Here is a 27,326-nt window from a genome sequence, read left to right on the forward strand (position 1 = left end):
AATGCCTTGTGAGTCAAACGTTTTGGCTCCCGAATGCCACAAACCCGGAAGTGAGTTTGTGAATGTTCTTTGGAACCCGAACATCTGCCGTGACTTCCATGGCTTCCAATTGGCTGCAGGAGCTTCCTGCAGCCAATTGGAAGCCACGCCTTGGTTCCTGAACGTTTTGGAAGTCGAACGGCCTTCTGGAATGGATTCCGTTCAACTTCCGAGGTACGACTGTACTCGATTCTGACCCAACTAAGCTTCCTGATATGTATTGTGCCCTAGGAGGCTTAGTTTGGTCAGAATTGATTAGACACTTCCAGAGTTAATGCTGGAGGGCCGTGAAAATTTGTGGCCCAGGCTTTTTAAGATTGTCTTAAAACAAAGAGATATATTGGTTGCCAGATGTGAAATATTATTTTCAGCTCTCCTACCCCATTGCCTTGAGCTCCATGGTGGAAGAAAGCTGTAACTTAGAAAGTCCTTTTAAATGCATATAAAGAATAACCTTTTACGTATTTCTCCATTTCACCTTTCAGGGTTTTAAGGGACCGAGAGGAGACGCAGGACCACCTGGCTCAAGGGTGAGCAATGCCCTGGACCTTCAATTTGACTCAAACAGTGGTTGGGATGGGCAGAGTCGCCCAGAAGAAGACCTCTCCTGTCACCAGTGTTGAATAAGTCAGGGGTAATGGCTTCCTAGTTATGGTAACATTGATGGTTGAAGCTGCATTGTTACCAGGACTGGAGTCAAGTCCTATCCATGCCCCTATCAATGCCTGCTCATAGCTTGAGTCCAGTTTTGGGACAGCCATCTGTGGAAGTTCAAATCACATATCTGGGTCATTAGGAATCTCTATGGAACTTCCATATTGTTCTAACCTCTAGTTTTCTCTCTCCTACACTTGTCTGTTGCAGGGAGAACCAGGTCCATCAGGGCCCCCCGGCCGTGAGGGGCAACCTGGAAAAGATGTAAGTGTGCCACCTAGGCTTCAATAAGAGTATCAAAACCTTTATTGGCATCACTTACAAACATTCAAAGTAAATAGGCCAGTACGATCTCGTCGCCATATCATCAGTACAGTCACTTGCCAAAGGGAAGAGGGACCAACAATCTATTTCACCTCTGTGGGTCTCCAAGAAGGGCAGGGTCCTGTAATGTACTTCGGTGGCAAAAGATCAAATGGAGGAATTTAGCTACTGTCTTGGTGGGCTCCTGATCTCTCCCCTGTAATAGGAAGCGTATAACCTCTGTCTCCAGTTTCCATATTGGGATACATAGTTGGTCTAGGAATTGTTGTCGGAGATCATCATACATTTTACAATTGAGGACCATGTGAGCTAGCTGGGCATCACATGGGCAGATGCTATCTCCTTCTGACATCCCCACGAACCTACTCCAGAGGAGGTTAGATGGATTAGAATTGAACCTAGCCAGCTAGCTTTTTCACTGGCGGGCTTCAATAAGAGCTCTTATGATTCTGCAAATGGTGGAGTGTGTGTTAATAGGGTCCGGGCTGAAAGGAAACACTGGCACAGCTCTGAAACACTGGCTTTCATCATTTCAAGTCCGCATTTCAAAACCTGAAATTTCAAGAAGGTACACATGGAAGTGGTAAATGAGAAAGGGTTGGGCCCACACTTGGAACCACTTTAAAGGGGCATTCTCAGAAGGTATGTGTGCCCTCTGCTAGGGAGAGGCTGAACTTTTTCTTCGTTGGTACCTCTGGCACAAAACATAGCAGGCAAGGCTGCCATGATAATATGTTTGATATGATAGAGATGAATTTCCTCTCGTAATGAGGACCATCCCTGTTTTGTGTTTGTTTTGCTTTCCTCTTGGGTTCTATTACCATCTTGCTCCTTGATTTTAATAAGATTCTAGCTTTTTTATTATTATCTTGGTCGCCTTTCAGGGAAAAATGAGTCAGTCCTCGCTCACAAGTTGGGCAGTATATTCAGCTGGCAACTGACTTCCTTTCTCATCCGTAAACATGTTAAAATGCACCTCATCCAGACAGGCGAGCCACTTGTTGACTACTCTATTTATAAGGACACTGGTGGCATTGTGGTCTAAACCACTAAGCCTCTTGGGCTTTCTGATCGGAAGGTCGGCGGTTCGAATCCCCACGACGAAGTGAGCTCCCGTTGCTCTGTCCCAGCTCCTGCCAACCTAGCAGTTCAAAAGCATCCCAGTGCAAGTAGATAAATAGGTACCACTGTGGCAAGAAGGTAAACGGCATTTCTGTGCGCTCTGGTTTCCGTCACAGTGTCCCATTGTGCCAGAAGCGGTTTAGTCATGCTGGCCACATGACCTGGAAAGCTGTCTGTGGATAAACGCCAGCTCCCTCAGCCTGAAAGCTAGATGAGTGCTACACCCCATAGTCACCTTTGACTGGACCTAATCATCCAGGGGTCCTTTACCTTTATTCTGATTATAGTGTTTTGATGATCGTAATGAAACAGTGATTTCTTTCCTTTTATTGATTTTTTTTTGCACATCTCTATGATATTTCATATGATTAGCAATTTAGAAATGACTCTTTCTCACCCCAGCCTTTTTTACTCTTGTGTTGCAGGGGGATCCGGGCCCTACCGGGCCCCAGGGCCCACGTGGGCTCAGAGGAATCGCAGTGAGTTGTTTCTCCCTATGGCTTTTGGGTAACATGTTTGACACATCCCACTGGGTCCCAACGGAGTTGTCTAAGTGGTACAAGGGACTCTGGAGGGATGAGGGGAGGGGGAGGAAATGGATCTGGCATTTCTGAACATGAAAAATGAAATTTACTGTTTGCGCCTCTTAGGGGAAACAGTCCAATGTGTGCACAACTTTGTGCATGAACCAGGATTGCACTCATTGTGCAAATGTATGCATAATCCAGTGTGGAAATGTTTCCAATTGAGGTCTTTTGTCTCTTCTTCCCAAGTTTCATTTTATTTTATTTTATTCCATTTCACTTTTAATTTGTATACCGCCTTCCTATATTACTATACACAAGGAAGTTTACAGCAACAAAATATAGAAGAACACACATCTTAGAGCAATCTGGCCCAGTACAGAAAGTCGTAATAAAACATAACTTAAAAATGGAACAACTTATATCAAATAAAGTAACATTCAATAATCTAGTAGAATATAATAGCACACAATAAAATCAACTCTCAAAACACCAGCAAATAATAATTAAACAGAGATTCACTCTAAACAATTACAGTGAATAATTACTAAACTATGATCAATAAAAATAACTGCAAGTTACAATGCATAAAATACCACAATGCTTACAAAACCATGTAAATGGATCAAACTGAGAAACAAAGACATAAAACTTAGAAAATTATTTTTAAAAGTTCTTAAAATGTTCTTAAAAAGACTACTTGCTGTTTTTCCCCCTTCCAGGGCAAGAGTGGATCACCAGGCCCCCCAGGGGAAGCGGGCTCTCCAGGTAACCCAGTAAGTATTGTTGTCCCAGCCTCATTACATGCAGTGTGCTGTAGTGGTTAGAGTATTAGACTAGGAGCTGGGAGACCAAGGTTCACTCAGCCATCTCACTGTCTCTCAGCCCATGTATGCCATCTTAGAGAAAAAAGGTGAGATACAAATGAAATGAATGAATGAATGAAGCAGAATGAGTGGTTGTTACATGCTGTGATTTATTGCCAAATGGAGACGAAAGGATGGTGTATCCATGGGATATATTGAATTCAGACCAGGCTGGCAGCCTCCCAGAGGAGAAATGTGCAACTGGCTGAGAAACCTGTTTGCCATTCTCTCATCACTTTATTTCAGACTTATGAGAGTTTCTTATCAGCAAAAGGGGCTGCTTCTGAATGACCAGTAAACAGGATAGAGTGGAATAGAGTAGAGAAGGCTCCAGGTTCTATCCCTAGCATCCCTTGTTTATGACTATCTAACCATCATGCAGTCTATGATTTGTCTGTAGGCCCTCCCATATCTTTAATAACACTGATCGGAATATCAACCAGCATCTGTTTCTTCCTCTTTTCTTCTTCTTCGTATTCCCAGGGTCCCAAAGGAAGCAAAGGAGAAACAGGCAGTGCAGGACTCCCTGGATTCATCGGGCCGCGAGGACCTCCTGTAAGCAGCAAAGCAATTTTGGCCACACACTGTAGACAGAACTAATAATAGGATCTCATTTGTCTGTAATTGCTTAGTGTCACCCGCTAGAACTCTGTGAAGGAGGCTGCAGGAGCCCAGAGCCCAAAGAGATTTTCACCAAGTGTAGCTGGGTTATCAGAAGTAGCTTCTGACCGTGTGGCTCTTATCCTGTTTGTGCTTTCTATTTCACAGGGAGAACCAGGTGAAAAGGGGATCCCAGGGAAAGAGGTGTGTGTTTTGACATCTTTATTAGAGGTGGATGCTGATTCCTTGAGCATATGACATAAAACGAGCACAACTCCCTTTTGTTGTTCTTCCTTAATTCTCTCTGTGCAGTTTCCCCAGGTGCAAAACTTCTTTAAATCTCCCCCAAATGTTTGTGCTTCTAGATTCTCCTCCTTTTGGTTTTGGATGGGTGGGAGGTTCTATTACAACAGGGAAGGGTCCTAGGGTTCAAATTTGGCCCTCCGGGGCCAGTGTGGTGTAGTGGTTAAGAGTGGTAGACTCGTAATCTGGGGAACCGGGTTTGTGTCTCCGCTCCTTCACATGCAGCTGCTGGGTGACCTTGGGCTAGTCACACTTCTCTGAAGTCTCTCAGCCCCACCCACCTCACAGAGTGTCTGTTGTGGGGGAGGAAGGGAAAGGAGAATGTTAGCCGCTTTGAGACTCCTTCGGGTAGTAATAAAGTGGGATATCAAATCCAAACTCTTCTTCTAAAGGTAAAGGACCCCTGGACAGTTAAGTCCAGTCAAAGGCAACTATGGGGTAATGATAAAGTGGGACATCAAATCCAAACTACTCTTCTTCTTCTTCTTCTTCTTCTTCTTCTTCTTCTTCTTCTCCTTCTTCTTCTTCTTCTTCTTCTTCTTCTTCTTCTTCTTCTTCTTCTTCTTCTTCTTCTTCTTCTTCTTCTTCTCTATGTGGCCTTGTGACTCTCCGCTTCCCCAACTACACCCTTACAAACCCTACTTCTCCCCATAGAATTGCTAGTCCATATGACATGCACACTCTCCAATTTAATCTGAATTTATTTTTGGAGGATGGGAATAAATTTGATAAGTTAAAAAAAAAAAGATTACCAGTGATCTGTTTGCAGTATCTTAATGATCCACTTGCAAATTAAGCCCCTTCTGGGAGCACCAAAAGTAGCAACAGTATATTTTCTTCTTCTTCTTCTTTTTATTTTAACTGGCTCTTCTTATTTCAGACCTATTTATTTCCTTGCAGGGCACTCCAGGGAAGCCAGGTGGTGTTGGAGACAAGGGTGACAGGGTAAGCTGGAGAGCTTCACAGATGTCGATGTCGAGCAACGTTGGCAAGTCCCCAAGGCAGTCTGAATGCTGCTGCCAGAAATCATTTCCTTAATGCACGAGAGTTGGGCAAGACACCTGTGGCTTACATCAGGCTTGCTCAGAAATAGGTGGAGCGATATCCCCTATAACTGAAGGTTAAGATTTGGCATATCTCCAAGCCAACCGAGATTCAACCAGCTTGACAGCTTGCAAATATCTCAGGTCCCTGGCCACCCAAATGTCAGCTTCTTTCTTGGTCCTGTGAAGCGTTTGAGGTATGCTAGCTGCCTGGACAAAAAACACTTATGGAGAAAAGCCTACTGGGACAAGATGGTCCTCCGAAGGGTAGTCTTCCCTCTCACAAAAGCATTTCTTTTTTCAAGCATAGCCTGCTTCAATCTCCCCCTTTCAGTCTGATGGAGCAATATCACAACCTTGTCCACAGCCCATCCATCTGGCATGCTTTGCAAACCTCTTTACCGAAGGCTCCGTTCTTTTCTTCCATATCTACAGTTCTCTGATTCTATTCCTGCATTTCCAGGGGTTGGACGATCCTGTCGGCCCCTTCCAACTCAACCATTCTTTGATTACATGCTTGTTTTTATCTGACAGGGGGATCCTGGAACTAAAGGTGAAAAAGGCACAGCTGGAGAGAAGGGCCCACCTGGCGATCCTGGGATTCCCGGGCGCAAGGGACACACTGGATTAATGGGTCAACCGGGACCACCAGGGGACACAGGGCAGTCTGGACCCCCTGGTCCTCCAGGACAACCTGGATTTCCTGGGCCTAGGGTGAGTTGTGTGAAAACTGGATTTTAGGAGAAGGTTTAAGAAGTTTTCTGTCAATTATGTCCATTGTGTTTTTTAAAAAGATAGAGAAAGGGGTGTTTACACACACATTCAAAGAAGGACAAGAGGGGCCACAGATTTGCATACCGTACTTTTCCATGTATAAGACTAGGTTTTAGTTTTTTTAAAAAAAATAATAATAAAGGCAAAGGGACCCCTGACTATTAGGTCCAGTCGTGACCGACTCTGGGGTTGCGGTGCTCATCTCACTTTACTGGCCGAGGCAGCCGGCGTACAGCTTCCAGGTCATGTGGCCAGCATGACAAAGCTGCTTCTGGCAAACCAGAGCAGTGCACAGAAATGCCGTTTACCTTCCCGCCAGAGTGGTACCTATTTATCTACTTGCTCTGGTGTGCTTTCAAACTGCTAGGTTGGCAGGAGCTGGGACAGAGCAACAGGAGCTCACCCCGTCACAGGGATTCGAATTGCTGACCTTCTGATTGGCAAGCCCTAGGCTCAGTGGTTTAACCCACAGCGCCACCCACGTCCCTGGATTTTTAAAATTAATATTTAATGTTAAAAATTTGTGGTTGTCTTATACATTGATAGTGCATTGTGGGGACACAGGGTTGGTTGTTCCTGCTTTTCAGAGATAGTTATTTGTGGCTGTGGCAAGGGCTGGTGTTGACTGGCTGTCATTTCGGCTATTGGGTGGGCAGTTTGCTGCTTTTGCCGGTGAGGGGACGGGATCGTTGGCCTTTGTGGGTGAGCAATTTTTGGCAACCCCCCCCCCCAAGCTCAACAACGCTGGACAATCCTTCCCAAAAAAAGCTCAACAACTTTGGGGAATCTCTCTCCACCCCCCATTATTTTCTTAATTTTGAGTCCCACAATATAGGGGGCATCTTATACATGGGAGCATGTTATACACAGAAAAATAAGGTACAGTGGTACCGCGGTTTATGAACACAATTGGTTCTGGAAGTCTGTTCATAAACTTAAGCGTTCATAAACTGAAGCAAACTTTCCCATTGAAAGTAATGGAAAGTGGATTAATCTGTTCCAGACGGTCCACGGAGTACTTAAACTGAAGCGTTCATAAACTGAAGCGAACTTTCCCAATGGAAAGTAATGGAAAGTGGATTAATGCGTTCCAGACGGGTCCACGGAGTACTCAACCTGAAGCGTACTTAACCCGAAGCATGGGTGTAATTGGTTCCGGAATTCTGTTCATAAACTGAAGCGTTCATAAACTGAAGCAAACTTTCCCATTGAAAGTAATGGAAAGTGAATTAATCCGTTCCAGATGGGTCCACGGCGTTCGTAAACCAAAAATTCGTAAACCGAGGTGTTCATAAACCAAGTTCCCACTGTATATTAATGCATATTGATGCAACTTTAGAAATACATACTATAATTTAAACAGGAAGTATACTGCAACAATGGGGGGACTACCTTTGAAGGTGGATCGGAAGCTACAACTAATCCACAATGTGCCAGCTGGTGACTGGAAGAGGCTGCTGGGACCATATAACACCAGTCCTGAAAGACCTACATTGGATCCCAGTACTCTTCCAAGCACAATTCAAAGTGCTGACCAGTGCTTTTTTTCCTAAAAAAAATATGTTTAGGAGTACTCTCATTTTGACAATCACCATTTTATAGTTTGAATTGGGGAAAATAAATACAATTAATACAATTAAAAAGTACAAAGATTCACAAAATGTTTAGGGGTATGTGTATCCCCAGGAAAAAAGCACTGGTGCTGGCCTTTAAAGCCCTAAATGGCCTTGGCCCTGTATACACCCGAAGGAGGGTCTCCACCCCCATCGCTCAGCCCAGACACTGAAGACCAGCACCGGGGGCCTTCTGGCGGTTCCCTCACTGCGAGAAGCAAAGCTACAGGGGACCAGGCAGAGGGCCTTCTCAGCAGTGGCACCCTCCCCATGGAATCCCTTCCCACTATATGTCAATGAGATAAGTAACTATGCAACCTTTCATAGAAATCTGAAGACAGCCCCGTATATGGAAGCTTTCAATGTTTGAAGTTTTATTATGCTTTTATATTTGTTGGAAGCCACCCGCAGTGGCTAGGGCAACCCAGTCAGATGGGTGGTGTACAAATAATAAAATGGTTGTTGCTATTGTAAGTACAGTGCATCTCACCATAGTGGGGGAGACTGCGGCCAGGGGACCCCTTTGCTTGCCTAGCCTATTCCCATGGCGTTTCTAATTGTTCACTGGCAACTTTGAGACCCCTATTGCTCTCTTGCAACTGGATTGAAACTGGACAACCCTTAAGCTAAAGCAGGCACCCCCAAACTTCGGCCCTCCAGATGTTTTGGGACTACAATTCCCATCTTCCCTGACCGCTGGTCCTGTTAGCTAGGGATCATGGGAGTTGTAGGCCAAAACACCTGGAGGGCCGCAGTTTGGGGATGCCTGAGCTAGAGGAACGTTCTCTATAAAGCAGGACACATGTATTGTCAAGAGTCCCTCTGCCCTTAACAGATTGCTGGTAACAGTGATGGTGAACTTAACAATAAGAAAAGAACATTTTCTGTTGACATTGATTTATGACTACTGGCCTCAGGCCCCCATACCAAAAACAAAAAAACAAAAAACCACCTACAGAACCTCTTCTAGAATTAATTTTTCATGATCATACATGGGGGGGATTCAGTTGCACCAATGATGATGAGGTTGTTTTTTTATTTAAAAAAATAACAGAGAGTATTTTTGGATACAGGTAGGTAGCCGTGTTGGTCTGGATCGAAGTAAAATAAAAAAAATTCCTTCAGTAGCACCTTAAAGACCAACTAAGTTTTTATTTTGGTATGAGCTTTCGTGTGCATGCACACTTCTTCAGATACAGTGAAATGGAAGTTTCCAGGCACTTATGTAGAGAAGGGGTGGGGAGGGGTGGGGATGGGGAGGGGGGATCACTCAGAAGGGTGGTGGAAATGGGTGATTGACTGACTGATAGCTGTTGATGACCGGAAACGACTGCAAATGGTTTTGCATGAAAAAGCAAGGGTTGAGATGGCTGAAGATCGCTTATCATGTATAATGAGATAAAAATCCGATATCTCTGTTCAAACCAGGTCCCTCCATGGTTTTGAGCTTGGTGATAAGTTGCAATTCAGCAACTTCTCTTTCCAGTCTATTTCTGAAATTCTTTTGTAGTAAGACAGCTACTTTGAGGTCTTGTATAGAATGTCCTGGGAGATTGAAGTGTTCTCCTACTGGTTTTTCTGTCTTCTGGTTCCTGATGTCAGATTTGTGTCCATTTATCCTTTGGCGTAGGGTTTGGCCTGTTCGTCCAATATAGAGAGCTGAAGGGCACTGTTGGCATTTGATGGCATACACAATGTTAGAAGATGAGCAATTAAATAGTCCTGAGATGGTATGTTGGATGTTGTTGGGGCCAGTAATGGTGTTGTCTGGGTGTATGTGGCAGCAAAGTTGGCATCTGGGTTTATTGCAGGCTCTGGTACCAGTGTCCATGTTAAGTCTGGTGGTTGTATTATTGTGGGTGAGGAGTTGTTTAAGATTGGGTGGCTGTCTGTAGGCAATGAAAGGTCTTCCTCCCAGAGATCCGCACATTTGCCCTTATTTCTGCTAATTGGAAAATAAGGACATCTATTACCTTGAAAGGTTCCCGAGGCTTTTTTCCAATTGAAAATGCAATGTATGGAGATAATTTCCACACATGTTCAGTCCCACTCCTAATATAAGAGGACTTGCATTAAGCACTGAACAGCTTTGGAAGGGGAGTAGAAGAATGAAGCTCTCACCTATCCAAATCTGCACAGAAAAGATTACAGGCAGTTAGCATGTTATTACAGTACTTAGCTGCAATTTCAAGAGGGATATGGAGGTGTGTTCCAGGTCTGTTTCACACTAGAATTTGTGGGAAACAATCACGTAAGCCACAAATTTTGCTGGAACATTGAAGTCTTCCTTCCTTCCTTCCTTCCTTCCTTCCTTCCTTCCTTCCTTCCTTCCCTAGGGGGACACTCCATCAGTGGAAACTCTGCGAAGGCTCATCCAAGAAGAACTAGGAAAACAACTTGATGGTGAGACTGACTACAAAGTGACTATGATACCCCCTACATGTACAATATGGTTGCAAGAGAGCTAGATGTTGACGTGGGAGTCCAGACAGTTAAGGAGAAACTAAAATATTTTTGTTTTTTTTTAAATAAGGGTAGCAACTAGACCTGGACTGAGATGGTTCAGCCAAGATTGGGGACGAGTTTTAAGCGTGTGGGTTTGTGAAATGGAGCAAAAACGTCTTGCTTAAACAAGTATTCATCTCACTACCACTTGTGCTCCAAGACTTCCCTTTCCTTCCCTGTTCTCCACCATACCCCATTCACCCTCAAAATCTTCTCAAGGGAATTGGGGCAGCCTCCAGAGCAAATGAGGTGCTGCGGGGAATCTATAGGGCAGAAGCAGAGAAAGTCACATTCCTGTTCCCTGAAGCTGCATGTTCACTTTACTTCAATACAGAGTTCAACATCCTGAGAATTCTAATTTTTGTTGCTGTTAAAAAATAAAGTACTAAGTTTAGACAGGTTTTCCAGTAGTTTTAGGTGAGACTTTAGTGCCTTTCATATTACTAACGTCTTGATTGATGACCATCAAAATCAAACTAAATAATGAAAAACAGGGGAACTATTTCAAATATCTACAGGTCACTGAATTAAGCTTTCCTGGTGGACAATTTTGAAAATGAAACACAATATTAAGCTGAGTATCAAGAGCCCAATTTATACTGCATCGTAAAATGACTAAGGACAAAAATGTAGAATGAGGTTTTGTTCAGGAGCCCCAAGGATTTCTTAGATAAGCATTCGGGGAACAGCTTATAGGGGTAAGGAAGGCTTGCAGGAAGTTATTTCTCTGGTCATTGGCTCCAACATTTCCCCTTCTTTTTCCAGACCCCCATGCATAATAATATTCTCTCTGTTTTCCTGCAGCCAGACTGCCCTACCTCATAAGCCAGATGCAGCCAGCCCACATCAAAGCACCTCAAGGTAGACCAGGCCCTCCAGGAGAACCTGGTAAGGAAGGCCCTCCAGGCAGAGGAGGCCCTGCAGGAGAACCTGGCAGGCCTGGACAGCCTGGTTCAGAAGGACCAGCAGGACCGATGGGCCCCAAAGGTGAGTGAGCCTTAAATATGGTGAGCAGCCATTGGGCTGAGATGGAGAACTCAGAATGAATATTTGCAAACAGTTGGAACAAGAAGAGAGTTTCTGCAGCAGGAAATGATGCATATTGACATTCTAAAGCTAGGTCAATCTTGGAATAACAAGGTGTTCTTGCCACCTGTCTGTTTTGATAAGACTCCAGGAGTGAAGTCAACCCACTGGAGAATCACAGCGCCTGCTGTGGCTGCAGAGACCAGTAACACATAACTGCTGCTTCCTGCATTCTTAGCAGCACCTAAGTGACCTCCCTGGAGCACAAGCCTGGGCAGTGTGTATGGAGGTCCTGGGCTGCCCAGACTCCAAGACCCCCTCTCAGCCTTGCTGATGGTGGTCAAGAGGAAAGCAGAGCAATAAGTTTGGCACCAGCTTGGCTGCAGGTGTTGCCATCATCATCATCATTTTATTTGTATGCTGCCTTTCCACAGTTAAAACAGTGCTAAAAGCAGCTTACAATATGTAAAGATTTGTAGTTACAAACATAGCAAAGTATTCATAAAAATAAATAAGACACATCAAAAACTACATAACCAAACTGAACAATTTCCACATAAAAATAAAGATACAAAAATAATAATATCAATAACAGCAAACACTCCTGACAAAACTTTCCCCCAAATAAGGCAAAAGGGTAAAGATCCCCTGGATGGTTAAGTCCAGTCAAAGGCGACTATGGGGTTGTGGTGCTCATCTCGCTTTCAGGCCAAAGGAGCCAGCATTTGTCCACAGACCACTTTCTGGGTCATGTGGCCAGCATGACTAAACCACTTCTGACATAACAGAACACCATGATGGAAACCAGAGTGCATGGAAACACCGTTTACCTTCCTATTTATCTACTTGCACTGCCATGCTTTCGAACTGCTAGGTAGGCAGAACCTGGGACAGAGCAACAGCAGCTCACCCCGTTGTGCGGATTTGAACCGCTGACCTTCTGATCAGCAAGTCCAAGAGGGCTCAGTGGTTTAGACCACAGCGCCACCCGCACATACCCCAGTCCTTGCTGGGCAGCAGAAGCAGCAGTTCTTATGAAGCCTGTCAGGCCATCTGGCTCCCAGCAGGTTGGACTTCCAGAAGGAGGCATGGAAGATGCCATCCAACTGTCTTAGGGACTTCAGTCCATATTTGTGTAGGGTTTACTCCTTAGCCTTTTCTTCTCCTGAAGATGCCCGGCAGGGCATTATTTCCTTGCTATGCCATGGCATTCTCACACCCTAAAATGTATACAGTACATGGACGTAAGTGCAATCAAGCTCAATGGGGCTTACTGTATAGGATTACTCTCTTATTGTCCATTTTTAACAACAGGAAAGTATAAACCTCATAAAGACAAGTATTTGTTTCTTTTTAAGTCCAAAAGCTTTTAGCTCATTATAGAACAGAGTGGAGAATGGTTAACATGCTGGAGACTAGAATAAGAATAAAATGGGTCCTAGTCAGGTTCCTCTTCCTTTTTATCTTCTGAACTCTGCTGGTCAAATTTTGTTTCGTTCTCCCCACCAGGTGAGAGAGGAGACAAAGGAGACAAAGGAGATACTGGTATTGGCCAGAGGGGAGAAATTGGTCCCCCGGGAATTCCAGGTGAGTGAAGGGATGACCAGATCTGACTTGGCATGATAGAATTGTCAGGGACTGGCAGGATTCCAAAAAGTGTGGGGCAGAGGCAGGGGACCAGGAGAGGGGACTAGTAATTTATGGAGCTTGAGACTGCCTGCAACGCAAGAGCCAAGGGAGGGGAAGAGAGTTAGGGCAGTCTGAGACAGAGGAAGGCACAGTCAACAGATGGGTCAGTAAACTCCACATCTTCCCCTGTCCCCGCTGTCTCCTAGAACCAGGAGGGACTTGAAGTGGGAAGAGCAGCAGTGACTGCCAAGCAGGAGAAGTCTCAGTTTGCAGGAGCACAACCTGTCAAGGGAGGGTATATAAGCCAGCAGAGGGGGTGGGTGGTCCTTGTTGCTGCAATTGCTCTACAAGGCCCAGGCCTGTGGACAGCTGCCTAGAGGCTGGAAGTGTGTCTCTGTGTGTGTCCAGAGCACTGTAGAAGCTGTGGTGGGTGTTTCTCTTGTCAGTGAAAAAGTTTACTATCACACATGTGCCTTCCTTATCTGGGATGGGCCATCTGGTCATAGCTGCCAGGTCTCCCGTATTCCCCGGGAAACCCCCGTTTTTCCAGCTGTCCCCAGCCGAAAAAACAGATTTTTTGTTTTGTTTTCCCCCAGTTTATTCTGGTGTGGCGACCATTTTGGAACTGGGCGGAGCATGCTCAGAAGCGACTTTTGATGCTGCTTTGCCCAGTTCCAAAATGGCTGCAGCGCGACTTCTGGTGCGGCAGCCATTTTGGAACAGGGCAGAGCAGCATCAAAAGTAGCTTCTGAGCATGCTCCGCCCAGTTCCAAAATGGCGGCAGCTCTATTTCTGGTCCAGTCCCTTATTTCTCAGGCCGGAACTTGGCAGCTATGCATCTGGTACCCACCTGAGTTTTCACTGTGAAGATGCTGCCATGGGTGGCTTTGGTCCAGCTTTGTTTTTCAACCACCTTTAGGCAACAGCTCATTTTGCAGGTGAAGCTGCCTTTTCCTGAGGCCTGACCATCCAATCACCAGCACTATTTGGTCAGACTGGCAGCAACGTGGCAGTGATGCTTACCCACAATGCTTTGTTCCCTAGGTGTCCCGGGTGAACCTGGCTATGGCAAAGATGGGATGCCAGGATCGCCAGGCCCCCAGGGTGAAGCGGGCGTTCCTGGACTGATGGGTCCCCAGGGGCCACCAGGAGCCAATGGACAATGTGACCCCTCTCAGTGTGCTTACTATGCAAGCCTGGCTGCCAGGCCCAGCAACGTCAAGGGGCCCTAGAAGGCAAGGCCCCAAAGCCCACGGACCTCCTATGGACCTACGTCTGAAACTTGAAGGAAGCAAGGAAGGTGGGAGGTCTCACCTCTTTTTCCTGCTTCTGTTTCTGAGGCCTTGTAGACTATTAAAACCATCCAATGCTGCCGGTCGGTCAAGTTTATCATAAATAAGAAGTTATAAATCGCTATTCTTTTATGAGGTGAAAAGTGTTCTTTGTTTTGCTTTTCTTTTCTCTAATATCAGGACAAATTCAAACTTTTTTTTTTAAAGAAGGTTTTTTTTAAAATATATATATAAATATTGTCAATGAAGTATAGAATGAATCCATGTTAGAGCTGAAAAGGAAGACATTTTGGCTGTTGATTTTTATTTTTATTTTTATTCTTATTATTATCATCTCTGAAGGCCAAGCTAGGGATACAGTAGAGACCTGGAACTGAACAATGTGACAGAAAGAGGATTCTGGCTGGATAAGTTGTAAGTGGCAGGGGGAGATTAGGAGCAATGATGTAAATTTGTACACCCATTACAATCAGTTTTGACAACCAGGTATTTACATAGCTGGAGATACCTCCTGTTTGTCTAAAGGTCATAGATGTAATTTCTTCAGGGCTTTTTTTTAGCCCAAGGGACTTGCTAATATTAAACGGTATGATAGAGGGAGATCGGCCCAGGGAATATACCCACTTTACAAACCATGGATGCAGTGTACTAGATTATATTGTATATATAATCTATATATTGTATATATCTCACAATTTGCATATAAGATTGTCAATAGGAGCCTTGCATGCTCCTTGGTCCATCTATGCCAGGGGTCAGCAAACTTTTTCAGCAGGGGGCCGGTCTACTGTCCCTCAGACCTCCTCAGACCTTGTGGGGGCCGGACTATATTTTGAAAAAAAATATATGAACGGATTCCTATGCCCCACAAATAACCCAGAGATGCATTTTAAATAAAAGGACACATTCTACTCATGTTAAAAACATGCTGATTCCCAGACTGTCCATGGGCCGGATTTAGAAGGCGATTGGGCCGCATCCAGCCCCCGGGCCTTAGTTTGGGGGCCCCTGATCTAGGCAGTATTGCTTACTCTGTCGGGGAACAGCTCTCCGACATTTCCATCAGGAGTCTGTCCCAGCACAAACTGGGACTGACCCTGCTACCTGCATGCAAAAGAGTTCCTCTGTCACTGAGCCCTTCCCCTAAAAATAAAATAAGACTCTAGTCTTCATGGATTTGAATATAGGATCTAATTAAATGTGGACATGGGAACCTGACTTCTATCAAGTCTCGCCATTGGTCCATCTTGCTTAGAATTGTCTACGGTGGCTGGTAGCAGGTCACCATTTCAGACAGGGAGCCTGTCCCGGAAGATGCCATCAGGCATTGAACCTTGAACCTTCTACATGCAGTGCAAATGTTCTGCCATCTGATCTACAGCCCTTCCCCTTACAGGCCTTTGGCTTTTCACCTGCCCATTCACCTTCCCAAACACTCCTCCCTGGCCACCTGCTTTTCTCACCACATCTGAAGGTTTCAGCTGGGGGTGAAGGGAAAGTGGCTGGCAGGAGAAGGGGGAGTAAATTACCACTTTCCCCTCTGTTCTTCTGTACCACTTCCATTTTCCAATGATTAAGCAATGGCCCATGAATCAAAGAATCAGGTCTGTAGCTGAAAATCTGTCCTTGGACGCATCATCTCCTAAATATTTATTCTTTATTTTCATCCGAGTGTCCCCAGCACACCTGCATCCGGTCATTATTAAACAAAATGACAGAGGAAAAGTCATTTTCTTTAAACCGCCCTGAGACCTTCGGGTATAGGGCAGTATATGAATTCAATAAATAATAAAATAAATAATACATAAAAGTGAGGGAAATATATGTGACAAGTATTTGCTTCTTTAGCAAAATGTATCAGTCCAAACCCAATTTTTTGATTACTAGTTCCTTGATTTGGCTCAAGTCCCAAAGGCTCAGGGTGGCTGGGTGGGTAACACTGTAAATTGGTTAATTTGTGAGCTGAAAATAACATTTTAATAGTGCAATCCTTGACCTGTTTGCTCAGAAGTCAGTCCCACTTCAGTCCTACCTGTGATCCTCGAAGAATGAACTTGGGATGTTAGGACTGTGTCTTTAATATCACATACCACAGCATATTGGAAGATTTTCCTGAAGAAGTGAAATTGTTGGCGCCCATCTGTCTTGGGAGACAATGGAGGAGTCAAGCTGTCAGAAGGTTGCAGAGCCTGCTGTGGGTGTTGAGACCGATACAGGAGAGACATGTTTTGTTGCAGCTGGGGAAAAGGAAAGTGTTGGGTTGTGGTGTTGCAGATGCACCATGGCTTCTTCTCTCTGCACCCCTCCTGTGGTCATTCCTCCTCTGGTCACTGCTATGGATACACAACCTGTCTGTCTCCAGGCACTGTGGTCTTCTGCGAGGGATTCCCACATGGTGGGGATGAAGTTGCCAACCTTCATGTTATGCTTGCAGACATCTTTGTAATGCCGAGTTGGTCTGCCAATGGGCCTGGTGTCTGAATCCAGGTCCTTGTGGAGCAGGCATCCCCAAACTTCGGCCCTCCAGATGTTTTGGACTACAATTCCCATCACCCCTGACCACTGGTCCTGTTAGCTAGGGATCATGGGAGTTGTAGGCCAAAACATCTGGAGGGCCGCAGTTTGGGGGTGCCTGTTGTAGAGCATGTAAAGCAGTGAAATAGCTGGCATTAATTTAGCTGGGTGGGTGGTTGTGGTTGGTAGAGGAAACCATTCCCAGGGACGAAGTTGAATTCCAATGCTGGAATCAACCTAAGAACTGCCTGTGTGGGATCAGAACATCCTTAGGCTGGGGCACTGCAATCAGGATTGCATCCGGGATGCTGAGAGAAGCTAGTCAATCGGAAATCCTCCCATGGACTCTGCCAGATCAGCTCCACAGCGCTAGGAAGATGCAATGCTACTTGATCCATTAAATTCTGACTGCCAGCTCACCAAAGCCCCACTGCAGGCAGATAATAATTCCCAGTTTGGGTACCTATGATCCTTTTTGAATAAATAAACTGGAAATACTGAATCTGAAACCTCATGCATGCAAAGTGGATGTTCTATAATGGAGCTTTGAGCTCACATGGCTATGCCATGGCACAAATCTCACAAATACTGTTTGACACCCATTGTCTTCTTGTTTACAAATGTTTTCTTTGCCAAAATTAAAGTAGCCAAGGGGCAGCCATGTGGTTGAGCTTTCGTTTTCCCCTTTGTTAAGTGGATTCTGAAGCAGCCAAGTACAATAGATAGAGTGGTGGTGGAGGAGCAGGCAACAAGTCCATGCAATAAGTTCATCATTTCAATGGAAGAAGCTCTTAGACTGTGCTGTTGATTCAGTGTTAAAGACAAATGTTATTTATATATTTTTAAAGGTGCTATTTTTATGTGGGTTTTACGGCATCAGTGCTTTCATTTTTTTTTTGAAAAATGAAACAGTATAATCTGTGGAGTGTCTAAATTATTGTGATTGTAGCAAGCAGGCTCTATTCCAGATAATTATGATGCCTGTGTTGTCTCTGAAGGAGAAATCTCAGAAGTATTTTGCTGGCAAATAAATATCTTAGCCAAAATGTTTTAAGAAGAGAGTTTGATTTGCAGCTTTGTCTCTTTCTTGTTGGACTAAATATTGGGGATGGGGGGCATTTTGCTGGTGATGAGTTTTTGTTCCCTGTCCTTTGTAAACGGTTCCTTTTGCAACACTGCCTTATGGTCCTATTTGACTAAGGTGGTGGCTGCTGTTTTCAGTGCAATTATTAAACCCTTTCCCACCCACGTGCCCATTGCATTTGTGCGCTGTGCTGAATTTCTGGCACAATAGATTGCAGGCATCTGAAACCCTTTCCTCTCAGAATAATTTCAGGCTATAATGTATATACATGTTATTTTGCATTATTTAATAAAATTAAATATTCCAAAAAAGCACCATTTATCTTTATGGGTAGGCTACCAGAGGCAAGCACACAAAAATGCTTATTTATTTCCATGCACACATTTTTAAAGAGAAAAAAATTCACAAATGGATATGTCACTGGGCCCAATGGAACTTAAGGTTTGAAAAATCAGAAGCCGATATTGATGTATTTGTCCATCCTTGCTAATAAAATCCAGCCTTTGTAACTTGCTAAATGAAATATTTCATATATTGTTAAATACACATTCGGTGACACAGACATTCAACTTATCTCTCCACCTAAGTCCCGAGTTTTAATTGCTATGTTTTCAAGGAATGGTTTTCATTGCATTTTTTATTATTATGAATGTTTCTATTTTAATGTATTGAGAGGATTATATTATAGAGGTTTATATTCTAATGGTTGTGTAACTGTCCTTTGTCCTTGCAAACTTCTTAGAAGCCTATTTTGACACTCAGCATTATATAGTAAGCATACTGTTGCAATGCGCTCAGCATGGGCCTGCCCTTGAAGATGACTCGAAAACCTCAATTGTTTCAAAATGCAGTAGCCAGATTATGTTCCACTCTCACATAAACCCTGTTTCAAAACAGCTGTATTGGTTACCAGTTCATTTCCAGGCCCATTTCAAGGAGCTCACACCTCCTTCACTACAGACCCCCTTCGGTGTTAAAATAGGCAGAGGCAAGCCTTCTTAGTTGTTCCACCACCCTTAAAAGCTCTGGAGGTAGCAACCTAGGAAAGGGCATCTTCATTATGCAGCTTTTGATGAATGCTGGAAACACACCTCTTTTCCCTGGCATTTGCAGCTGAGGTGTATACTTTTAAGTCCCACCTTAAAAATACGTGCTTATATGATTCAAAGTCATTCCAAACTGTTTTTACCATTTTAATTATCACAATCCACCATAGGAACTTAGGGTTAAAGGAACATAGGGTTAAATAACAGCAGCAGCAGCAACAACAACAACAACAACAAAGGATGATGTCATATCCTCCAACATTTCTCTGGTGAAAATAGGGACGTCCTAAGGAAAAGCGGGACATTCCAGAATCAAATAAAAAACTGGGACGGCTTCTGCAAATCCAGGGCCATCCCTGGAAAATAGGGACACTTGGATGTAGAGACCACTGGAGGAAGAAGTTACAGGTAGGTAGCCGTGTTGGTCCGAGTCAAAGCAAAATAAAAAAATTCCTTCAGTAGCACCTTAAAGACCAACTAAGTTTTTATTTTGGTATGAGCTTTCGTGTGCATGCACACTTCTTCAGATACACTGAAACAGAAGAGCCAGACCCTTATGTATATTCAGAGGGTGGTGGGGGTGGGTGGGAATGGGTGATGGGCTGATAGGAGTGGTAAACCTGTTGATGGCTGTTAACGACTGCTGATGACTGCAATAGGTCCTGTGGGGAAAAAGCAAGGGCTGATGTGCTAAAGAAAGCTTGATCAAGCATAATGAGATAAGAATCCTATGTATTCTATTGAGAATAATGAGATAATAATCCTATTCCTACAAAGGATTCTTACCTCTTATCCTATCAGCCCATCACCCATTCCCACCCACCCCACCACCCTCTGAATATACATAAGGGTCTGGCACTTCTGTTTCAGCGTATCTGAAGAAGTGTGCATGCACACGAAAGCTCATACCAAAATAAAAACTTAGTTGGTCTTTAAGGTGCTACTGAAGAATTTTTTTTATTTTACTGGAGGAAGAAGACAGCCATCTTGCATCACCGACATTCCCAATGATATCAATGCCTTTTGAATCAGGTGAAAGCAACTGCAAAACGTCAGACTGCAAAAGGAAAGAAAAGCAGGTTGTAACAGGTGAGGGCTGGCATATGGTGAAGCTAATCAATAGCACAGAACTGTAGTTTCAGTTTACATTGAAATAGAAGTTGGCTTTGCTTAAGTAAAGAAAACAGTGTGGGCTGGGCTGTGTACTTTCTGTCAAGAGCTGCACAAAAGATGAGGAAGTTTTTGCTCTCCAGAGACGCAAGTGTTTACCTGCCAGATGTAGCTGAGCAACCTGGAAGCTCTCTGTATTTACAAGGAGGAGGAATTCAGATGGACTGACAGCCAGGCTGAGGGAAGTCTCCAAAGCAGCTGGCGTTGAACCATGACCCTTTTCCTCTTGTTTCACCAAGGAGGAGGATGAAACTAGTCGGCAACTTCCCTCTGCCCCTACTCTATGCTGACCAGCAATGGAAATGCCAACGGAATGTGACCCTCAGTACAAAGGTGGGAAAAAACTCAAACTGGAAGGCAAAGATTTGATGTCAGTGCCTCGCCAGATCTTTGCACTGCAAGGATTGCGAGTTTTGGAGATGACTCCGGAACGAGAGAGCTGCCTGAGGTACAGGATGGATCTCGTCCCTCATGAGATTGGCCACTTGCAAAACCTGGCCTTGCTCTACCTGGACTCCAACAACCTGAAAGAGGTCCCTGCTGAGATAGGCTCCTTAGGCAAGCTGGAGAGGCTCACCCTCAGCAACAACAGCATAACCTCTCTGCCTGAGGAAATAGGAGGGCTCCAGAAGCTCCATAGCCTCCATTTGGCAAACAACAGCCTGGCAGAGCTCCCTACACCTGTTTGTCAGCTGAGGAACCTGGTTTTCTTAGATGCTACTGATAACCACATCAGCACCATCCCTGACACCATTAAGCAGCTGCAGAAACTGGAAACGCTGCTGCTGCTTTTCAATTCTCTCAGGCATCTGCCAAGGGGAGTCTGTTCCTTAAAGACCTTGAAGACTCTCTGGCTAGGACAGAACAACCTCAAGGCTCTCCCATCAAACTTTGGTCAGCTGGTAAACTTGGACTGGGGTTCAAATTACTGTTCCTGCAGTTTTGAAGGGAATCCTTTGGTGCAACCACCTCCTGAAGTGTGCAGTGGAGGACCTGTTGTGATCAGAGAGTATTTTGCCTCCTTAAGGGGATAGAAATCTATGTGTAGGGTAAGTAGAGGTGAGAGAGAAGTTAACGTTTACAGGGAAGCGTATCTGATTTGCACTTCCTCTTAACAATACTTGGCAGCCATCATTGGAATTCACACTTCTCCAGATTTTATACTGCAGTTTTCCAGCAAAGTAATGCATTTTTTTTAAAAAAAATATACATATTTTGGATTTGAGTATGCATAGAAATGCACACCTTCATAAAAATGACATCCAAAAATGCATTATACGAGGAAATGCATTATATTGGGCAAAATTGCTTTGCAAAAAAAAATGTGCATATTGGGGGAAATTGCATACAAATGTGTACTTTAGAAGAAATTAAAAGAAAATGCTGATGAATTTTCCTGTTGAATTAAAAGTTCCTAAATCCATCTTTTGATCTCATCCCATCCAGATTGTGTAGGGTAGGATCTATGCTACGCAATCATGCTCTGATGCCACCAGGATCCTATCTCCGCTGGAAAAATGTTTCTCATTTTCAAGTGGTTCATTGCAATGTGTCCTATGCATTGGCTCTGAATTTGCATTGCATATGTTCTAATTATGGTTATATATTTTTAATATTTTAATTAGGTTGTTTTATTGTGTGTTTTAATTATGGATATTTATACCTTGAGGCTTGTATAATTGGTTTTTATTGCTGCAAACGACCTAAGGAGCACCCTCCTAGCAAGATCTACCAGGAGGAGCAGGTTAGGATCTAGATGATCTCTTGCTGAGCTGAGAGGTCCATGATGCAGCTGGGCTATGCTGGCTTAAATCCTGCATCCTTGCACCCCACCCATACAGCATGCAGCTGGATGAGCCAAACCTGGCTGATCTGAAACTGGTGTAAGCCCTGAAAAGAGGGTATTCTGGTAGGGTTGCTATGTGCCCTCTTTTTCCAGGACACGTCCTCTTTTTCCTCTTCTCTTCTCTTCTCCTACCCCCCTCAGCAACATATTACAGCCTCTACAGCCTACACATAGATGGGGTTTTTAAAATAAGAGTCATCATAGCATCCTCTTTTTTGCTCTTCAAAATATGGCAACCCAATTCTGGGGAAATAGAACTGGGGAGGGGCAGGACTTAAGCTGAGCACGTGACCTGGCACCCCGGTGTAAACTAAGCCATCAAAATGGATGGTGTAACGCCAGCACTATTTTAAAGGGTTATTTTCCTTTTGCCAGGCTTCCCTTTGCCTCAGTCAGCAGTAGCAACACTTCTCTGGTGTAACTTTACACCAGATTGATATACATTGGCTTCTTGTGAAAAGGATTGCTCTCTTAGCAGTAAGCCAGGCATTTTTATTTTTATTTTAATGTACAGTGGTGCTTCTACTTACGAATAACCCTACTTACGAATGTTTCTACTTACGAATGGAGCTCCGTCCGCCATCTTGGATGCGGTTTAGATAGGATTTTTTCTACTTACGAATTTTTAGATAAGGTTGCTTCTACTTACGAATTTTTTTCTCCCAATGCATTCCTATGGGATTCGACTTACAATTTTTTTCGACTTACGAATGTGCATTTGGAACACATTAAATTCGTAAGTAGAGGTAACACTGTAGATTATAATTCTGGATATCTATATCCTAATGCTTCTTGTAATTGGTTTTAATACAAACCACTTAGAATTATGTTTCGGCATTAAGTGGCATTCAAGTTAAAATGTTGTTGATGATGATGAAGAAAAGGAAGATGTAATTGTTTATTACATATTGTAAGTATAAATGTTTATATTTTAATGTTTGTTTAATGGATTTTTATTCCTGTAAATCACATAGAAAACAATTTTGCCATTAAGCAGTAAATATATATAATATTAAATAACAACAACAGCAACTGTGCAATACTGCCATGTTTGGGGGAATAAGCTCTGCAGATGGTAATAGAAACTTTCTAATTGCAACATTCTTAACCCTTACTATTAGTAAGCAGCAGGTAGGTAGCCTGTGTCTGAATCTGTGGGGCAGAATGAGGTTGCAGCATCTCTATTTAGGTCACCCATGTAGGCACCTCTGGTGGACAGCAGCTGTCCTCTGTCCCAGCAGGTTATGGCTCATGAATTTTAAAAGCCAAGTTTTGATCCAGCATGCTGAGCAGTGCCCAGACAGTTAGGTCTGCCTGCTATTTTAATTTCCCACCATGATCGAGACGGATGCTATACGGGGTAAATTGTAAGCAGTTAAAATGTTGCCTGGGCCCAGCAATTCCATCCTCTTTGCACCGCTTGTGTTGCCTGCTGCCGTGTAAGCTCAGAGGGACCACCAGTGGAGAATGGGGAGAGGGCGGGATGACACCTTTTTGTCCACAGTCAGGAGCCAGCGTTGCTTTGTACTGAAGTAGAATCAAGGACACTGCTAAAGTAGGCTTCCCGCTTGCCCAAAGTGTCCTACTTGCAGGGCCGGTGCATCCATTTAGGCAAACTAGCCTGCCCCCCCGCTGCCCCCCGCTGCTGCCACAGCCAGTCAAGGAGAAGAGAGACATCCCTTCTAGCCAGCTGGCTGTGGGGCGGGCGGGCGGAAAGCCCCAGAACCGCGCACAGAGTTTGGCTGGCTTTCTCTCCACCCGCCCCACAGCCAGCCATGGAGAATGGAGATGTCCCTGGGGCCACCTCGTCGCGCCTCTCAGCTGTTTTTTATTTTATTTTTAATTTTTATTTTATTTTTTATTAATGGGGGGCGGTGCCAGGTGATCTCGCCTAGGGTGCAAAAAACCCTAGCACCAGCCCTCCCTACTTGCACTCAAGGAAATTGTCAGTAGAAGCCCCCTGTAGGCCCTCCCTGTAGAGCATGGGGAAGGGTAGCGGGCACAGGATGGAGTATATGGCAAATGTCTGGGATGCGAATTGCTTGCACAATCTTGCCCCTCTCCACAGATACAGCATTTGAGTGTTTAGGCAGAAACCTAAATGTGCCCAATATCTAGATCAGTGCTTTCCAATTGGGGGGGGGGCTCTATGGACCCCACCCAAGGGTTCCATGACACATACCTGCCAGCTGTCTACGACACCCCACTTGGGGGAGGGGGCATACAATTGCAAGGTATGGTGGTGGCATCATTCACATAATAAAGACTACCTCGGAGATACCAACATTTTCAAAAGGAGGGGTTCAGTGGCTTGGAATTTAAGAAACAGGGAGTCCACAGTATTGAGCTAATTGGGAGCCACTGACATAGATAGATACATAGATACACAGGTATAGAATAGGGGCTGCCATCCATGCTTGCGTTGCTCCCCTCATAGCTCCTTCGACTCCCCCATCCCAGCCTACCAGCAAAACCCTGCACCTTGTGGCCAATCCACCCTTCTCACTGTTCACCCCAAAGTCTCCTCTTCTCCACAGTTCATCTCCAACTCCCTTCTCCCCTCACAGCTCACCCTAATCCCAAGAGCGGCCTGTTGCTGTTACAACTGGTGATTAGGAGGGGAATGAAGTCTCTCCCCCCTACACACACACCCCACACCACCGTTTCCAGAAGGAAGCATGTGGTACAGGCCTAGCACCAACAATGAAACATTTGGCCGTCCTTCCCAGGCTGCCCAATAAGCATGCTTCTTTCCACTGTTCTCTCTCCCTCCTTCCACCCTGAATGTTTGCAGAGTCCTTTTGCCTCAGGCCTACAAGACCTGGATGTTGAAAGATGAGGACATAACCATGCCTTATATATCTTAATTGCACCATTACACAAAGCAAATATTAACTCGAGGTGCTGTCACAACATTAAAATCTAATCTTCTCTCGGTTATCCTGTGTTTGTTCCCTCTTGTTTATTTCAACTTTTGGTCCACGGCTGGTGAAAAGTCTTAACCTGCAGCCCGCCGACAATCTGAGTGAGTTGCACAGAGCTTCCTTTAACTACTCTGGAGCAATTTACGCCGCGGGTTGCCACTTAAAGTGTCAGGCTCCCAAATCACGGAGCAGGGGTTTTAGCTCACTCCTTCGTGTATTTATTCATTCGTTCTTTCTGGCAGGGCTAATAGGCCTTTTAATGGTTATATGACAGCAAAATATCAAGGAACACACAGACCTTTCCGTTATTGAGCCACTGCCTATTTCAGGAAGTGGCAGACTTTGGGCTTTAAAATTTCAGTGGCGTCCTATACATAGCTGCCAAGTTATCCCTTTTTTAAAGGGATTTTCCCTTTTGCTGAATAGGCTTCCTCGCGAGAAAAGGGAAAACTTGGCAGCTATGGTCCTATACAATGCCAAAATTTGGCGCCACCACTTCCTGTGGTGCCCTCTTAGCTCAGCAAACCGAGTTGTGCTCCCAAACTGGTTGTGCTCCCCTAAATCCATCTCTGCTGTTGGGTTCTTAAAGGCACGGGGACCTGAAGAGGAATGGGGGCACCTGCTGAAAGGATTCTTCTTTATAAAGCTTTGGACAATACGTTTAGTTACAGGTAGGTGTTGGTCTGGTGTAGTCGAAACAAAATAAAAAAATTCCTTCCAGCAGCACCTTAGAGACCAAGTAAGTTTGTCATTGGTGTGAGCTTTCGTGTGCATGCACACTTCTTCAGATACTGAAGTGTGCATGCACATGAAAGCTCATACCAATGGCAAACATACTTGGTCTGTAAGGTGCTGCTGGAAGGATTTTTTTTATTTTGTTTCGACAATACGTTTGTGTATCCAAAAGAAGAAGTTGTGTGATGAGACTACATTGCTTATTTGGCACTCTTCTTACAGACACATCCAATGAGGTTTGCTTCAATGCCTCAGCCAACATATGGGAAGATGGCCAGGAAGAACCCTTTTTTTCTTTGCCCTCCAATGTCCCGAATTTCACTGGCAGTGATTTTTTCTGAATCTAGCAGTGCTGATTGGCTTAGAAGCTGACAAAAGTTGCTTCCTGTGTCTAAACCAGTGTTTCTCAACCAGTGTGCCTCTAGATGTTTTGGGACTACAACTCCCATCATCCCTAGCTAGCAAGACCAGTGGTCAGGAATGATGGGAGTTGTAGTCCCAAAACATCTGGAGGCACACTGGTTGAGAAACACTGGTCTAAACGACTTCATCATTTATGCTGTGATGGTAGACCAATGTATTTTGATCTAAGATATCAAACCAAACAGCTATAGGAGTATGGAAGGAAAGAAACATCAGGCTTAGTGTTTCGCTAAAGGTGCTTTCATAGTTGATGGTCTCAAGGGTCATCTAGTCCGACTTCCTGCAATGCTTTCAGACAAATAAGGTCGCACGCCTATAGTGGATCAGAAGGTCTTGCACAGCAAACCCACTTTCCCCAAGGATCAGATGATTTGCAGTAACGAAGCTGGTAAAAAAACACACTGTAAAGTGTGCAGCAGCACTCGCTTGATACAATCTCATAAAACTTCCCTGCAAATATATCATGGTGATTGCTCAATCAGCAGGGCATCTGGAAATAGGGTTGCCAGACCCTACAGGGCTTCCCTGAAGTCTCCAGCTTTGTTTCACCTCCTCCAGGTGGCTGGGGGGGGGCAGGGGAGGGAGGAGGGACTTGAATCTCCAGGTGAGTGAGAGCACACCAAAAAAAAGCTTGCAAGCTTCAGCCCAGCAGGAGCCAGCTGCAAATTATTATTGCATTAACTCTCTGGGATGGGTATGACCGCCTCCCCTTCCTCTCCCTCCCTCCCAATTAACCTTTGTCCGTGCAAATTATTGCACAACCTCTTTGGGGCCCATGACATCACCAGGGACTGACCCTAGGTCTCAGGTTAGGGCCCCAACAGCTCAGAGTCTGGCATGTTACTGACCCTGCAACCCTATCTGGAAATGACCTCAGTAGTAATGCATAGATTCCTTACACCCCCCCATCATTGGTCAAACTTCTTGACTGGCCTCTACTTGATAGGACTGGGACTGACCTGGTTTTTGTTGAGTTATTCTCCCCACCTCACCCCAGTGTCCCAGATTTACTCTTTTTCTCTCTCAGTTCCCTTCTAAACTTAGCCTCAAAGAGCCATCATGCCATTTCCGCTGTTCCTTTTCACTCAAGAATTATTTTTAAAAATCTCATAGCCATTTGATTCTTTTTCCTTTCCTTTTCAGGTTCAACATACATTGCGTTCCAGAAGTCGCCCCCCCCCCAACGCCGCTCAGCTCCCTCCATCATCTCTTTGACACCCTTTTCTTCCTCCCTTGCTATTTTAAAACGTCAATGGCTCCCTTTCCCCCA

General features: G+C 44.5%; 2 protein-coding genes across 3 annotated transcripts in view; both read left to right on the forward strand.

The window, feature by feature from the left end:
* The window catches only part of COL22A1 (collagen type XXII alpha 1 chain), a 185,501-nt gene extending 166,326 nt beyond the window's left edge, over nt 1–19,175 (forward strand). For both annotated transcript variants that reach the window (XM_060277589.1, XM_060277590.1), the window contains exons 54-65: nt 525–569; nt 904–957; nt 2,565–2,618; nt 3,386–3,439; nt 4,013–4,084; nt 4,298–4,333; nt 5,333–5,377; nt 6,010–6,189; nt 10,199–10,265; nt 11,172–11,354; nt 12,903–12,980; nt 14,067–19,175. In XM_060277589.1, coding sequence (XP_060133572.1) covers nt 525–569; nt 904–957; nt 2,565–2,618; nt 3,386–3,439; nt 4,013–4,084; nt 4,298–4,333; nt 5,333–5,377; nt 6,010–6,189; nt 10,199–10,265; nt 11,172–11,354; nt 12,903–12,980; nt 14,067–14,254 — 1,056 coding nt within the window. In that variant the 3' untranslated portion in view covers nt 14,255–19,175. The remainder of the gene's footprint in view (nt 1–524; nt 570–903; nt 958–2,564; nt 2,619–3,385; nt 3,440–4,012; nt 4,085–4,297; nt 4,334–5,332; nt 5,378–6,009; nt 6,190–10,198; nt 10,266–11,171; nt 11,355–12,902; nt 12,981–14,066) is intronic.
* An 838-nt stretch (nt 19,176–20,013) lies between these two features.
* Nucleotides 20,014–23,641, forward strand: LOC118090303 (uncharacterized). Its single transcript, XM_060277591.1, is given in 3 exon segments — nt 20,014–20,432; nt 20,435–21,177; nt 21,575–23,641. Coding segments are annotated over 2 exon segments (786 nt in total). The 5' UTR covers nt 20,014–20,374; the 3' UTR covers nt 21,163–21,177; nt 21,575–23,641.
* Nucleotides 23,642–27,326: the final 3,685 nt, after the last annotated feature.

The sequence above is a fragment of the Zootoca vivipara genome, chromosome 8 (genome assembly GCF_963506605.1).
Source record: "Zootoca vivipara chromosome 8, rZooViv1.1, whole genome shotgun sequence".
Classification (NCBI taxonomy): Eukaryota; Metazoa; Chordata; class Lepidosauria; order Squamata; family Lacertidae; genus Zootoca; species Zootoca vivipara.